This window comes from Dermacentor andersoni, chromosome 11 (genome assembly GCF_023375885.2).
Source record: "Dermacentor andersoni chromosome 11, qqDerAnde1_hic_scaffold, whole genome shotgun sequence".
In the NCBI taxonomy this organism is placed as follows: domain Eukaryota; kingdom Metazoa; phylum Arthropoda; class Arachnida; order Ixodida; family Ixodidae; genus Dermacentor; species Dermacentor andersoni.
This window is the reverse complement of record NC_092824.1, coordinates 109,787,506-109,802,312: the sequence shown is the minus strand read 5'-3', so window position 1 is coordinate 109,802,312 and position 14,807 is coordinate 109,787,506. Positions and strand designations below refer to the sequence as shown.

Sequence of the window (14,807 nt, the reverse complement as noted above, 5' to 3'; positions counted from 1 at the left end):
GGTAAACAATCGCGAAGAGGGAAAAGCAATAAACAGGCTGAAATTTGCCAGAGAGCTCAGGAAGTCGTTCAACATCAACACCGCATAGCGCCGGCAACATTGCAAATGCTTAGATGAAGGTTTCAAGAAGAGCCACGCATAACGCTTAGAAACCTGTGACCTCCAGATATAGGCGGCACATAGCCGGAGAGTATTTGGAGAGGCCACGCTTCCCTGATGTCACGTCATAGCATGCCGGAGCAATTAAGGTACCAAATATGGCCGCGCTGGAGGGTATTCATTGCAGAGATCAGTTTGATAGCAAAGAGCTCTGCGGGAAGAAGCAGACAGAGCAACTCGTGCGCCATTAATAGAAAATTACGTTGAGCGGCCCAAGGTAAAATTGTGGGAAAGTAAATGAATTGGAAGGTTTATGCTACCAAAAGTGCAGACGCTTTCAAACAGAGCGTTTAAGATTCTATTGTCACTGTGCTTTTATTGTAGAGCAGCAGTGCCTAGAGGTAACATCAGAAAACCGCCCACTTGCGGGAGTTTGGGTGAATTTCGTTTGAGAGCAGACAATGTTAAGGCGGCGTTATACTAAATCTAGGGTGCACAAATCTGCTAAGGGCTGTTTCCAAGTCACCGCAGTTCTTTTAAAGGAGGAAAAGAGACAATTTCGAGCAATTTCTATATCGTGACAATAAATCAAGTGCTGAATATTAAACGTTATAGCCAGACGGCCTAGGATTCTTCTAAATGGAGTCAACGCATTGCCATAATGCACCGCTCTTACCTCTACTTGCGTCGATTGAGTTAATGGGCGCTGTTTTGAGAAAGGACCTTACGACAAGGTCTCCAGAAATATTGGATTGAAAACTATCGAATAATTGATGCATCAGAGCAAAAATATCTATGCCGACAAATTTTTACGTGTTTTTAGGATCCGCAGCTCTGCGGAATGAAGATTTCGAACGTTAACAGTGCTTTGTTCTACAGCAACCTGAAATGTAGAAACAGATTACCCAAACAAAAGTACTCTTTCTCTGAGAGCATTTATTCGGCTTCATGCGCAGTTCGACCGCCACTACTTCGACGACACATTTGGCGTCGGCCTGAACGTCAAGGGCCACTTGATCAGCAAGGGCCTGCACCGGGCTGTGCGCGAAGTCTACCACGAGATGTCGTGTCGAGAGCGCTTCTACTACATGGCCATCAATCCTCACTGGCACCCACGTGACATCAAGATCTACGCCCTGCCTGCTGCCCAAGATCCCACCAAGGAAGTAAGTCAACAAATTCAACCTTAATGCGGCCCTGAAACACTTTTTTTTAGCTTGGTAAGAAGGCTTTGCCGATCTGTCGTAGACGCTGCTGTGAACGTGTGAGCCAGATATCATTGCACTGCATGCAGCACAAAATTTACAATCTTGTCTCTTCCTCTCAACATGTTAGGCACGGAAAAGACCCGGAGAGGAAGTAAACACAGAGGCCACACTCATACAACAGAGCCGTATGAGTATTTCTGCAATCATAGCAGTTTGTCCTAATAACTGGCAAATCTGTTTTTGACAACGAAAATTAAGCGAACGTCTTCTTTACTGCTATATTTGATATATGCTTTTTTCCCTCCTCTTCCTTAGCTGTACATAATAATTATGAGATGTAACTGCAAGAAGGGAATGAGCGTCATTCGTTAGATAGCTGCGTGTCGGCATCAATAAACGATTCAGAATGCGATGGAGAGCTATTATACATACGTGGGCATGTGCAGAAGTTGCAATGCAATATAAACGAGTAGCATCGATCTTGGTATCAGGTGACCCAGCATAGGTGCATTGAATAAACAGTTCCTAAACCCTGAACGCCACCTCATGTGACACACTAGCGTCTTCAACACAGAAGGCATCTGAGGCTGAATTTACAGTTTTTCGTTCGTGACTGCTATTTTCCTTTGGCCTTCGTTAATAACATCTGCAGCATAAATAAGGATTGGCTGGTGTTCTCTCATGAATATTTCAAGCTTAGGAACATTCTGTGAATATGTTTCCTGGAATTTACGAGATCCTGTACAGCCAGAGACATCTTAATCTCGATGAAAAAAAAAATTGGTTCATATTTGAAAAGGCGCCTTTACGCTGGAAATTATTTTTTCTTGCAGTGCACACGCAAAACGATCATCAGATCCAGAAAAGCATGAAGAAATCTTCAGAAACCTTTATCAAATTCAACGCTAAACAGATGTCACTGAAACATGAGATAGTATCATAAAGACAGCTCCTATTTTTACAATGAACTATGCGGCTAAGCGTACTCATTACGAAGTGAGCAGAACCGTGATAAATGAACTACGGTCCAGTGCGACTTCTGAAAAAAAAATACAAATGTTGAAATATCTTAACTCACTGATCGCTATCTCATTTACTTATAATTATTATTTCCTGCAATGTCCATGCATAAGTTTCAAGGACGCAGAATTACTAATGCTTCGTATATGCAGTGCCCTCTTTAAACACGAAATTGTTCTAAACTTTTGTTATGTTTGTTCGTGTTTTCCAAGGTGCGTTTTGTGCTTTGTCTTTGAGCTGAAAATATCGGGGCACCTGTACCAGGTCACGCAATCGTAAGAGTATATACGAATCACATAAGACAATATGTTCGATTAGTCTTGAACAAATGAATGCAAAACATTATAAGGAAAGAAAATCGGGGTTACATTTAGCGTCAACTTGATTAGATCGATGAGCACGCAGTCACGTCCAGCTCATCCACAATGGGCCCCGTTTAAATTGTAGCCTCCTTGAATCTCTCTTTTAGCTGGACATCGACATTTCGTACAAGTTCCTGGAGCCAGACGACGAACGGCACAGCCACTTCAACGTGCACGACCAAATCGCCGATGATCCCGAGGTGCCGTCCACCCACGTCCTGAAACTCGACATCAACTTCAAGGGTGAGAGCAAGGAGCGAAAGGTAGCCGCCGAGTTGCGCTACTCCTTCAACCACGACCTCTTCAACCACAAGCTGCAGTTCTTCTACGACAGGACGCCGTTCAGCCACGCTGACACCGAAGGACTGAAGGTAAGCCTTGCAAGGTCGGATGTATCGCGGCTGTCCTACGCACAGTGAACGGTACGCTTGTCCAGCAGACACTAATAACAGTAAAATGTGCCATAAATGAGCTCACACCCTTTTACAACATACTCGATCAAAACTGAGAAAAGAATGCAAGCGCTTAGTTTTCAGAGTTTCTGTATATTTCTACTCAGTTTTTCTTGTAGCCTTAGTAGCATACAGCATGAAATATGCCATTCAAGCACCTACCGATGTGTGTCTGATAGCGTAGACAACATTCTGTAGTCATTTTACTGGTCGAGGCGGTTACTGCAATTAGTGACTGTTAAACTACTCCACAGTCAGCGACCGTTATGAGTTATACACGTATGACGTGTAATCAAAATGGAGAATGAGGATGTGTTTTTGTCTAAAGAATTTGTTGCATACACCGCAAACCTGTTGCAGGAAAAACGCTAAACCATCATCAATGTACACACAAACTTTCAGCAGAACCTTGCAAAAAAATTTGCGTAGCAACGCAGCCCTTTCGGTTATTTCTCTTAACCAAGATATTGGCAAATGCATCCTCAATTTGATTTTGAAATGAAGTTTAAAGAACGCAGAGTCTATCCAATATTACTGCCTTATGACTATGCCTTCGTATAGAATTCTGAAAGAAGTTTTCAGCACAATACTTGCCAACTAAGTTCGGGTCACTTGCAGCAACATTTGTTTCGAAAAATTTCAAGAAAAATAAACATTGACAACAATGAATTAACTGGAAGACGATTAGGCCTGCAGGTATTAGGAAGAAGGTATTATCTGCTGCGCAGATTTTTTTTTAATTTTTCGTGCAGCTTGCCTCTATGTGCTTATAGTATATTAGGTCGAAGTTTCTTTGTTTCTTCTTGCATTATTTACTTTTTTGCTTTGGGCCTAGTATGCGTACATTTTAAACTTGATTCGTTTTTTTTTTCAGCCTCGCACTCAAGTCTGTTTCACCGCGTCATCTGCAACTTGTTTATTAAGTTTCTTTTTTCATGTTATTCAGTATTATCTACATCAATTATAACACCTTATCACATATATAGGTCAAATGGTGTAGCAAGAAAGACGTTCTAACCTTTCTAACTAATCCGTTAGCGAAACCTTTCTATTCAAGCCAGGAGGGGGCGAAAGGGTGAATGCAGTGTTGGAGCTGAGTAAAAGAAAAGAAATTTTGTGTTCTCACCATAACTTTTGCAGATCTGCCTTGACGCATCGGCGAAGTTCCCCAAGCCTGACTGGAGCGTGACTAATATGGCAACGTTCTACGCGGGACACCACATCGACGCCCACCTCGACGTCCACTATGGAAGCAGTTGCGAATCAGGGTCCAGTGTAAGTTTGCGATTCATGCCCATCAGGATAAAACATAAACCGGTGGCGAGGTCATTCGGCTTCCTTGAGCATGATCACATGACGACAAACAAAGACCACGGTATCCACTCTACATAGCAAACCGCAGCTATACAAAACCGTAGTGCCCATGCGCGGCACTTGCTTTGTGCACGGCATGGCTGTGCACACATGAGCGTGAGCGCGCACTCAAGTGCGCGCTCACGCTCATGTGTGCCCATTAGGGAGTGCGACGTGGGGCGGTCTGGCTTTGTCCTGCACCAGCTTGACCGGCAGATAGTAACGGCATCCAAGTTGCGCACATTGAAGAGTTGTCAAAAGCTCAATGAGAAACGAAGTCTGCCAAGGCGTCTAAACGGGAGCGGCCTGGAGTGAGCGAGTGCAGGGAAGCGTGCGTGTTGTCTGACCTCAAGTTTCGCGTGGTTCGACGCTAGTTGAGTTTTCACAACTAATCGAAATTAGCGAGACCTGAGGGCTACGACACCAATAAGCAGTGTGGTAAGTCTGGCCCTACGCGGGCGGCAGCAGCCGACCGTCAGCAGGCGATAGTCGGCGTCTTCGGAAAGTATATAGTTCTTGTCGAAATTAGAAAGCAGATTATCCCTTAGTTTAGCTTATTAGTTTATTAAACTGCGTCAATAATTATACACAGTAAAAGTAGGAAGAAGCACACTGATCCGAACACTTTTCTTGATTCATGTCAGCTATTGGGCAATGGCAGCCACGCGTAGCAATATGGTATATGACCAAACATAGCGCCCAAACGAGTTAGCAGAAGTCTTCTGTTATTGACTTCCCGCTCCGCTGGGGAGCTCCACGTGTAGTGGACGATTGCAAAGTTTGGCTAAGATGTTCACAGCAGCGCATTCTATCCGCGGACTGCGTTTTTTCACCAGGCCCGAGCGGTGGTTCAGGAAATCTTTAAAAGTAAAAACTGTTTTACGCCTCAACGCCATAACCTGGCGATGGAGACGCCGTAGAGTAGAGCTCCGGAATAATATTGTCTATTTGCAATGAACAACCAACTGCGAATTCTACGTACAGTGCTGAAAATTTTTAATGCGAACAGCCACTAAGACCATTGCGGGCAGGGGCAGCATGTTATCGCTCTGTAAGCGGTTTCTAGGCATGGAGTAGTTTCAGTATTGTTCGCGTTTCAATCTTTTAGCACTGGACATGTGCATCTGTGCTAAATTAATATTGTATATATATATATATATATATATATATATATATACATATATATATATATATATATATATATATCGGCTCTCAATCTGGTAATAATCAAACTTTATTTCTCATAGGTTGATTCACAGGTTGTATCAACGTGTTATAGAGCTAGGAACGAGCACCGCTATGGAGTAATCAAGCGGCATCACCGCAGTTGAGAAAAAAAATTCAGCTTCAGGCAATGTTTAATCCTGTTACGTTCCATAGCAGTCAACACGTCGAACCAACTACCCACCACTTTACTTTTTGATGAACGTCGCAATTTTGCTTCATAACTTTCACTTTGTACCCCTTTCTCTAAACAGATCACAATTGACGGCAAGTTCACACACACCGACGAGGATGAACAGCAGTTAGCAGCCGCGGCTGAAGGTAAGGCAGTCGGCCGGAACAGGTTCAGCAGCACGTTCCTCCACTGGCTCGCTAACAAATGCCACCAAAAGCAAGAGAAGGGTCTCCAGTTCAGCTACTACTGCTACAGACTGCTCCGTTACTCCAGCCGCCTCGGCAAATTCACCGCAGACGTAGAGTGGAAGAACTACAAGCCCGTAAGTAACCAAACCATAATGCATTTTCTAAGCGTTAGCTTCTTTCAGACGATGAAATCCTTCAATGCGTCAGTTCGTTATCCTTGAATGCATGGTCCGTTGCTGTCTTACCCGTATATAGCTGGGTAGGGTGTGGTTCAGAACAGTGCGAAGAGAGATGTAGTGAGGGGAGCTTTTGGAAGGGATCTCCGACGCCAGCTCAATTTCACTCGCGTATCACGCAACTATCTTCCCCCACTCTCAGCGGGCATTTGTGGTGCTAGCTCATCTCCTCTTGCGCGAGCGCGTGAGCTATTGTGAATCACGCCATGATTTTCCCGGATGTGTCGATGGCTTGTGTTACTTTTCTTCGTCCTTTAGATGATTTATGTAATTTCGAAATGCCACAAATAGCGGAATTTCAGCGCATTTCAAGGAAGTTAACGGTTTAATCGATCGTAATAATGGATGGTTTCTGCCCCAATTATTTCCCCCTGAATGCACAGTACGGTACGTGTGCACACCCAAACACGAGATCCACAAGGTTAGTGTAGCGTCAAAACTCACTTGTTCTCCGCAAATCGGCATTGGACTCGACGCCATCTGCAGCTTCCTGGTTACGTTTGTCAACCAGACCTATTTGCTCTCAGTCTTAATTTTCACAAAGAGACAATTTGTGGTTGGGCAGATGGATTTTATGATAGTGTCATGTAAAAAAAAAGGTCGTAGTTGGCGCCAACAAGCTATATATATTAGTCTTTATCTCTCTACTGCGTCTGTTTTCGGGTATCAAGGTCCGTGGATCGAGCTAACGAACCACTGAACCCTAACGCATTTTTTTGTATCGCCGAAAGGTGGTCAGCTTCATATACTGTATTTCCCTACTTTACGTTACCCATCTTTCCTGGTCATTTAGCGGTCCTCGACCACCAGCTTCATTCACATTTCCTCTACCCTCAAAAGCATGCGGCGTCAAGCAGATATGCGTCCTCATGTACGTCTAGATAGATGCTTCTACATGCTTCATATCATTGGCTACGACCATGTATAGCAACCCTGGCAGGACACGGATGTTGGAATTCTGTTTTGGAAAATCTCGATGAAAAAAGGAGACAAACAGATGCATTAGATGGCCGCAGCTCGCGCACAGTTGAACCTCGTTCTTCAATCGCTGGTACATTTCAAACTCCATTTTTATTACACTTCTAATCCAAATCTACTGTTGGGCACGCAAATCAAGTTTAAAAAGCGCTGGTATAACTTTTGCATGTACTGTTCCGCAGCTTCTGAACCGCTTGGCACCGTACTACGCGAAACGCTACGCGTACAAACCCTGGAGAGCTGGCTTCCTGGGTGTGCTTGGATCGTACTTCACGGGCGACCACGGCAAGCTCCACGTCGTTTCGCAAGTGCCCTGGTGGGGCGTCGACGACAAACCGCACACCGACATGATCGTCACGACCGAGGACGGCCACCACCACGAACACTGGGAGGTTCCCACGTTCAGCAAGATGCTCGAGCCAAGAGTCCTCTCGGTACTCGGTTACTCGCACGCTGCGGAGTACTCCCCGCTCTACAGGCACAGTAAGTGTTCCGTCGGAGGCATGCACCACGAGGTGTGCTATATCTCGAGGATTTGTTTCAACGGGTCGCAAGGCAGCCTTCTCCGAAGAAAATAAAAAGATCGATGAGCAAGGATATAAACAAAAGATTTTTTATAATGCGTACCAAAGAAATAACGAAAAATCATTTCTGAGGAATAACACAAGCAGGTGGAGGATTCCTTAAATAGAAAAGCGTCATCCACGCGTCCGGAGCGCGAAGCATGAAAGGAAAAATGTACGGATTGCTCACAAAGTTTCCGGACATTCAGTCGCCGACTAATTTGGCGTTGTGCTGCTATCTCGTAGCGTTACCAAAACTAATGGAAATGACAACTATACCAGGCAGGCTGAAGTGTATAATCAGAGCATGGCAACATCTAGCTTTCCGTCAGGGACCATCAAGCAGGCCTGCTTGGTGTATGACGTTAAAAATGTTGTGCTTTATGCTGCAAATGGCGCTAGAGACATCAGAAAGAACAAAGACAACACGTAAACGATCGCGTCTGAGTAAGTTGTGTTGTTTCCAGCCACGTCTCCAGAACATAAACCGCTATACCCTTTCAGCATAACTAAGAAACAGTATGACGTCATGAAGTTGCGGCGGCCTTCTGCAACAATTCAAGCAGCAAGAAGAAACAAGTCAGGAATATCTACTGGTTTGAATTTTCTCAGAACGCAATATTACTGGTACTAGCCAAGTTTTGAAAAGTTAGTCGGCAAATATTGCCTTTCGAGGTTGAAAACACTGAAGCACCTAAGTAGTCAATTGCACTTTTCACGTGCACAAACACGCAGAGCAGTGACAGAATTTTTTTATTCCTATGTTTCTGGTTTCGTTGTCTTTGTACCAACCATTATCTATGCTACAACACCGTCAAACGTTTTCTTTTTCTTTTTTCTACAGAGTACTGCGACCTGCAGTCTCACAGCGTGCGCACTTTTGACGGCACCTTGGTCGAACTGCCCGAGACGGACTGTTACAAGGTAGTCGCCCGAGACTGCTCGCCTAACAAGAGGTTCTTAGTGCTGGCTCGTGCAACGAAGAACCCTTCACTCACCAAGGTGAGGATTCGCCCCGATAGGTACAGGTAAAGACGCGCACAGTCTATTGTCCGTGCCAGTTGTTCGTTGAGAAGCTGCCTATCGAAGCGAGATTCCACAGTATGCAACATATTCTTAAATGCCGAATTCATTTTCATCGCCGTTCACTTCGCTTTTGTGTTTTCGATGATGAAGTCTCAACTAGCCAAAAGGGTCTCAGGAAGGTCGGATATTTGAAGCTGTTGGCAGTAAAAGAACTAATTAAGTCAACTTGCCGAAATGTGGCACAGGTTCCCTTTGTTCTGCTGCTGTTCATCACTATGACGATAAGAACGCTAAACTGGCCTATTTCACAGCTGGTGACTAATAAGCACCAGTGATTCTTCACGCAGATGTATACTTGGTGAGCAGTCCTGTGAGAGCACTCTTAATGGTTTCCTGGTACACTTGTCCTCTTGTCAGGGCACGTGATCTGCGATGAGCAGGAGATGCGACCAGGTCAACTCTCACTTTTCACCGCACAATTAGCGGGATTTCTTACCACCGAAGTAATGTTAAGTGTAACCCGCCGTGGTGGCTTAGCTGCTAAGCATATGATCGCGGGATCGAATCCTGGTCACGGCGGCTGGATTTGGATGGGGGCGAAATGCGAAAACACCCGTTACCATGATTTGGGTGCACGTTAAAGAAACCCAGGTCGTGAAAATTATTCCGTAGCCCCTGCTACGGCGTGCCTCATGATCAGATTGTGGTTTTTGCGCGTAAAATTACAGAATTTAGTTTTTTTTTATTATTACCACCTATGTTTCAGGGTATCGTGCGTGAGTGTTGCAATTTAAAGCGAAGCTTTCTTACCGAGCCCTCGCAGATTTTTTTGAGCGTAGCTGCTGGGTGCTACCGCCTTTCCCATTAGCTGATACTTTAAAAGATGCCACAGAAATCCTGAGAATTGTCTACTAATGGGTAAGCACTCTTTGGAACGGCTGTTTGCTTCGGTTTTGCTTACTTGCTTTTCCTAGTTTATGCATGTCTGGCCATCGCTTTTCTTGTGCCAAAGAATGCTTACACATTAGTAGACAATTGTCAGAACTTCTGTTGCATTGTTTTGCTTACATGTCCATCCTGCTTAGACTATATCATAACGTTCCATCTAATCACGAGATTACAATGTCCTTTTATTCCTGCTTTCTGTGCAATCTTATTTTTGGGAATCAGACAACCTGCATTTCTTCTGTGTAGGCTGAAGACTTGCTTATCCGTCTCTTTGACTGTCTCTATTGCTGTGTCGCTGTAGCTGCTTCTTGTAATCTCCGTCACCTTCCTTCTTTCTCTTCTGTAAGGGTTCCAGTACACAATATCTCCTGTTAATTTTATTTTATTTATTTATGTTACGACGTGAGCGCGGCGACGTCACCATTATTTGTTTTTCTTTTTTAGGGCTACCAATCATATACTATTACGCTATTATCACGTCTACCAATCACCTATTCTATCATTCTTACACTCCGCAATTTATGGCAGGCTTCTTTGCTCGCGAACCAGTAATGCAGGAAAGTAAGCTTTCAAAAGGGCATGGCGAGAACGCTTATCTGTTTTCTCTTTTGTTTCTTTTTTTGCATTGCTTCCTTATTATTTCTAAAGTTGCCAGTCACCTAGATTAGCACTATTATAACGATTAAATGTCTTAACTTCGCTAATTATCCATTTATCGTGCACATAAAACGCGTGACACTTTTAGCGTTACAGACAGATTTTCGCGGGGTACTCGACAAAGAATGCTTACGCATTGAAATTTGAAATACATACCCGATGACAGGATCTATAAGCTCGGTCTCCCACCACAGAATCCCGGTGCTCCAACCATTCTGCCACAATCGTACGCATACTTTTTATCGCGCCAACGCTAACTAGCTTTTTCCAGAGAGCAGCCGCGTCTTGTAACATTGCGTAGCATGGTTACGCGAGAATACATGCACGCGAACCCGAGCACATGCGACGTAGCTTGGTTTCTGCAGCGTGTAACGTGGATCACGTGGTCTGGGCGGGGGCCTTCGGTGTGACTTTGCACTGACATTTTCATCACACACAGACTAACGCTGCTTTTAGCATTATTTGTGCATTTCAATGAAGATGCCCTCTATGTATATTCCAAGAAGAAGCGTTGGACTCGTCGTAATACTTTTTCTTCTATACTCTGTTATTTTCCTGCCGTGCTGGCTAATTATTCGCTCTGTGTTACCGTGTAAGCACTTAAACTTTCGTAGACATGATGCAGCTTTTTTTTCGTTACCTTCGTAGATTCTTTAAGGCACCCGTGAATAATATGAAGTTCGAAGTTTGGCGTTATGCATCAAATACGGGGATCTGAGAATACTGGAATACTGGAGCCGCAGGGCAGGGGATCAAATCGCGGCCACGCCGGCCGCATTTCGCTAGGGATGAAATGCGAAAAAGCGCCCGCGTACCACTCATTTGGTGCACGCTAAACAATCTCAGGTGGGCAAAATTTTTACGGAGTCTGCCGCTACGGCGTGCCTCGTAATCATATCGTGGTTTTGGCACGTACAACCCGAGAATTCTTTTTTAATCTTAGCAGTTTATTGGTTGCCCAGACATTTCAGCAGAATTTGAAACTTGCTGTACCTTGGCAACCGTTGGTATGCTATTCTAAAACAAGTAACGCATAGTTTCCTTGGCCTGTAACAATACAAAAACATTGGAATTATCTAAGCAGCCTAAATAGGTCCACTGAAGGAGAACTGGATATCCTCCTAAGTGTCGTAAATCGAATCTCTTCTTTCTTTCTGCAATCGAATGCAGGCACTGAAGGTGTTCATCCACACGACCATGATCGAGATCCTGCCACTGGATGGCGAGTCCGGTCTCGTGGTGCGCGTTGACGGCAACAAAGTAGACATCGCGCCCGAGCATCCCTACAGCCACACTTCCCACGACGCTGAGCTGTTCAGAATCAAGAAGGAGGCCACAAAGTGGTACACGCTGGACTCCGAGTCATACGGCCTCCATGTGGGATTCGGCGGGAACATGCTCGTGGTCGAGGTTAGTAAAGCAACGCTTTTTTTTTAACTACCTGGAAAATATAATTTGAAAAAGCACTCATAGATTTAGGTGTCTTTCGATAAATAGAACTTGTGCAAAAAACGAGCGCTACTTCGATTGTCAATTGCTTCCGTTAAGCGGAACGCTAGCCGCCTGCAGACAGTCATTCATTTTCCTAATTTAAACTTTGCGCACTGAGAGGCGCAGTTGACGCAGTACTGTGCTTCAATTTCACGCTTCACTGCGATCAGGTCTTCTGCTTCCTTAGTGTTGTGGAAGTACTATTTTCTCACGGCGCTTTGAAATTCAGTCCTTGTTTGCGTATAAGTCCTTGTCAGGAATAATATATTCTTACGCTGTCACCATTACCTCATTTCGCACAATACTACGGTACGTATTCGCGGCATTTTACAATTTACTGACGTGTTGTAGGGGCTCTGTTATTACTATCCGATCCTCCGAATTCACGCAAGCTGCAATCGGGGTACTTGACACAAACGTTTGTTTGGTGAACTTAAAGCAGGTCATAGGACCATTTACGTTACACGCGGCCTATAGACATCGTCGTCGACATAGCGAACTGTATTTGCTAAGGCTATTGCAGCAAATAGTCTAATGACCACGTCTCTGCTAAGACCACGTCCCTAGATGCATGCCACGTGGCAGGGATTGTCTTGTCAGACGCGAAATGTGTACCGAATTGTGCCACCGAACAACTGAATAAAAGGACAGGGAGTGCTGTGCTTGCTATAAGTGAACCTGATCGATGCTCAAGACACACAGAAAGCTTAACTAAAGTGAGGAAGCTGGTGAATATTTTGACGACATAGGTTAAATGGGCATGCCCAAAAAGCGCGACGGGCGAACATTTCTCTCAATTTCGGGTCAATGGGAATACGGCTGCCGCAGCTGGGATTCGAACCTGAACCTTCGTGTTCAACAGAGCAGTCACATAGACCTGAGTAACTGGGGTGCGTCCGCCGGGTTTCCCTGTCGGTCCGCGTTCGGACGTTGCCCACCCATGCATACGATTGAATCATGATCGGCATTTTCAGAAGATAAATCTTGGGAACAGCTAGATGTGGTCCTGCGAAAGCGTTTGGAAAATTGCTTCAGTATATTAATGGTTTAGCACACGAACAATTTTGTATGTTTTCGCTGATAGATTCTCATTCCATGACGTCTGGTTCGGCTTGACCTTTGAGCGAAGGCTATAGAAGGCGATGGACGCTGGTAAACGTTATCTGCCGTTCTTATTTTTTTAGGTGGCTCCGTTCTACCGCGGAAAGCTGTGCGGCCTGTGTGGTGACTACAACCTGGACAAAAACCACGAGCTGTCCGGTCCCGATGGCCACCTGTACAACAACACGCTCGAGTTCGCCAGGAGCTACGTTGTGCCCAGCGCGGACTGCCACCTACCTGCCCACTAAATGTCCTCGGCGGCGGACGCTCTAATCGACCATCACATCATTACAACGAGCATACCTCCGTCAACTCCTACGATTAAAAAGCGGAGAGCCGAACTGCAAGGAAGTTACGGGTTCTTGCTTTTTCTAATGGCTATGACCGGGGAGAACTCTCAAGTATTAACTCTTTAACAAAATGCAATATCACCAGTGCTTCAGCTTTGTAAATTGAAAAAAAAAAGGCAATAAAGAAAATAAATAGTGACGTGCTATGTAATATGCTCATTTTTTACAAAGCATGTGGAATCTTTTCAGGACTGTCTATCAACGCAGCGGCCAAGCTTAGCCTAAAGTCCGCATATTAGTTATCGGGCTTACATGATGGCTAAATCCCGACAGAAAGAGTAGCTCCCGCGAGAACATCTGAAGCTGTCATCAACCACAGTGTGCTAAATACAGTAACTGTTACTGGTTTAAGAAGTGTACAATAAAAGAAAAAAATATTCCAGGCCTTCTCTAAGTATGCCGGCGTCCTCCCCTAGACCGGTTACCCACCAACTTCTCACAGCACAGGCCATCGCTGAAAATAAAGACTTGCATAAATGAATGAATGAAGAAAATAATTATGAATGACATATTTTTCATTAAATAATCCCTATTTATTCAATCAATCAATCAAAAGAGGCAGCAGTCTTCTGTAACCTCACAGGATCCCAACGTAGTTCCCAGTGAAGTTGTTTCTTTCGAGGAGTTGCAATACGAATTTAAGTAACCTGTAAGTGGACAAGAACTTTAAAGAATTTTCCGCACATTATAGTTTTCGAATTGTTGCTAGAGAATTTGTACAACGCTACTTATGCACAAACCTTACTTCACCAGAACATTAGCAATAAGCCCCCGCCCATTTCTTAATAAATTTGATGTCGGTTGCATTCATTGTTCTCCCACGGCAGCGAGGTAAATTCAGCTTCGTTCGTAAAGCACATTTATAACGCTCCCGATAACTTTCCTACATAATTAACAGCTAAGGCAATAAATAGACTACACACTTTGAACTTCGCCTTCATATTACCCATAACCTGCCCATAATTTAAAACAAATATGAACAAGGCACTCTGTGTACTACGCCGAGAACACCAAGGAAACTAACCACGAACCTCGCCAATTCCATTAAAATATAGGGAAAACGAAAGTGTAGTTACTTCCTACGCCTCTGGTTAAGCGAAGTACGTTAACGTTTCGTCACATATGCACTTAACATGTCCCTTATTTCCAACACATATATACTTGGGTTTAACAGTTATCTAGTGTTGTTGCGAAGCAAAGCTGGCAATGGCCACATAACAGTTTCTAACACTTACCTAAAAATGTTTTTCTTCGTTTTTTGCAGACGGTATAGTTGATTCACGTGCATTTAACTTCCCATACAGGTCTTTCCCATTGCGTTCCCCACCTTTTCGCAAAGTTAGATTTCGAGAAGTATTTGTAATTCTGCCAGGGCA

General features: G+C 44.3%; 1 protein-coding gene across 1 annotated transcript in view; it reads left to right on the top strand.

The window, feature by feature from the left end:
• Positions 1-13,570, top strand: part of LOC126539457 (vitellogenin-6-like) — a 48,894-nt gene extending 35,324 nt beyond the window's left edge. Inside the window, exons 18-25 of the mRNA XM_050186304.3 lie at positions 1,056-1,265; positions 2,797-3,060; positions 4,282-4,416; positions 5,973-6,215; positions 7,478-7,778; positions 8,703-8,860; positions 11,660-11,899; positions 13,165-13,570. Of these exons, the coding sequence (XP_050042261.1) occupies positions 1,056-1,265; positions 2,797-3,060; positions 4,282-4,416; positions 5,973-6,215; positions 7,478-7,778; positions 8,703-8,860; positions 11,660-11,899; positions 13,165-13,329 (1,716 nt within the window). The 3' untranslated portion in view covers positions 13,330-13,570. The remainder of the gene's footprint in view (positions 1-1,055; positions 1,266-2,796; positions 3,061-4,281; positions 4,417-5,972; positions 6,216-7,477; positions 7,779-8,702; positions 8,861-11,659; positions 11,900-13,164) is intronic.
• Positions 13,571-14,807: the final 1,237 nt, after the last annotated feature.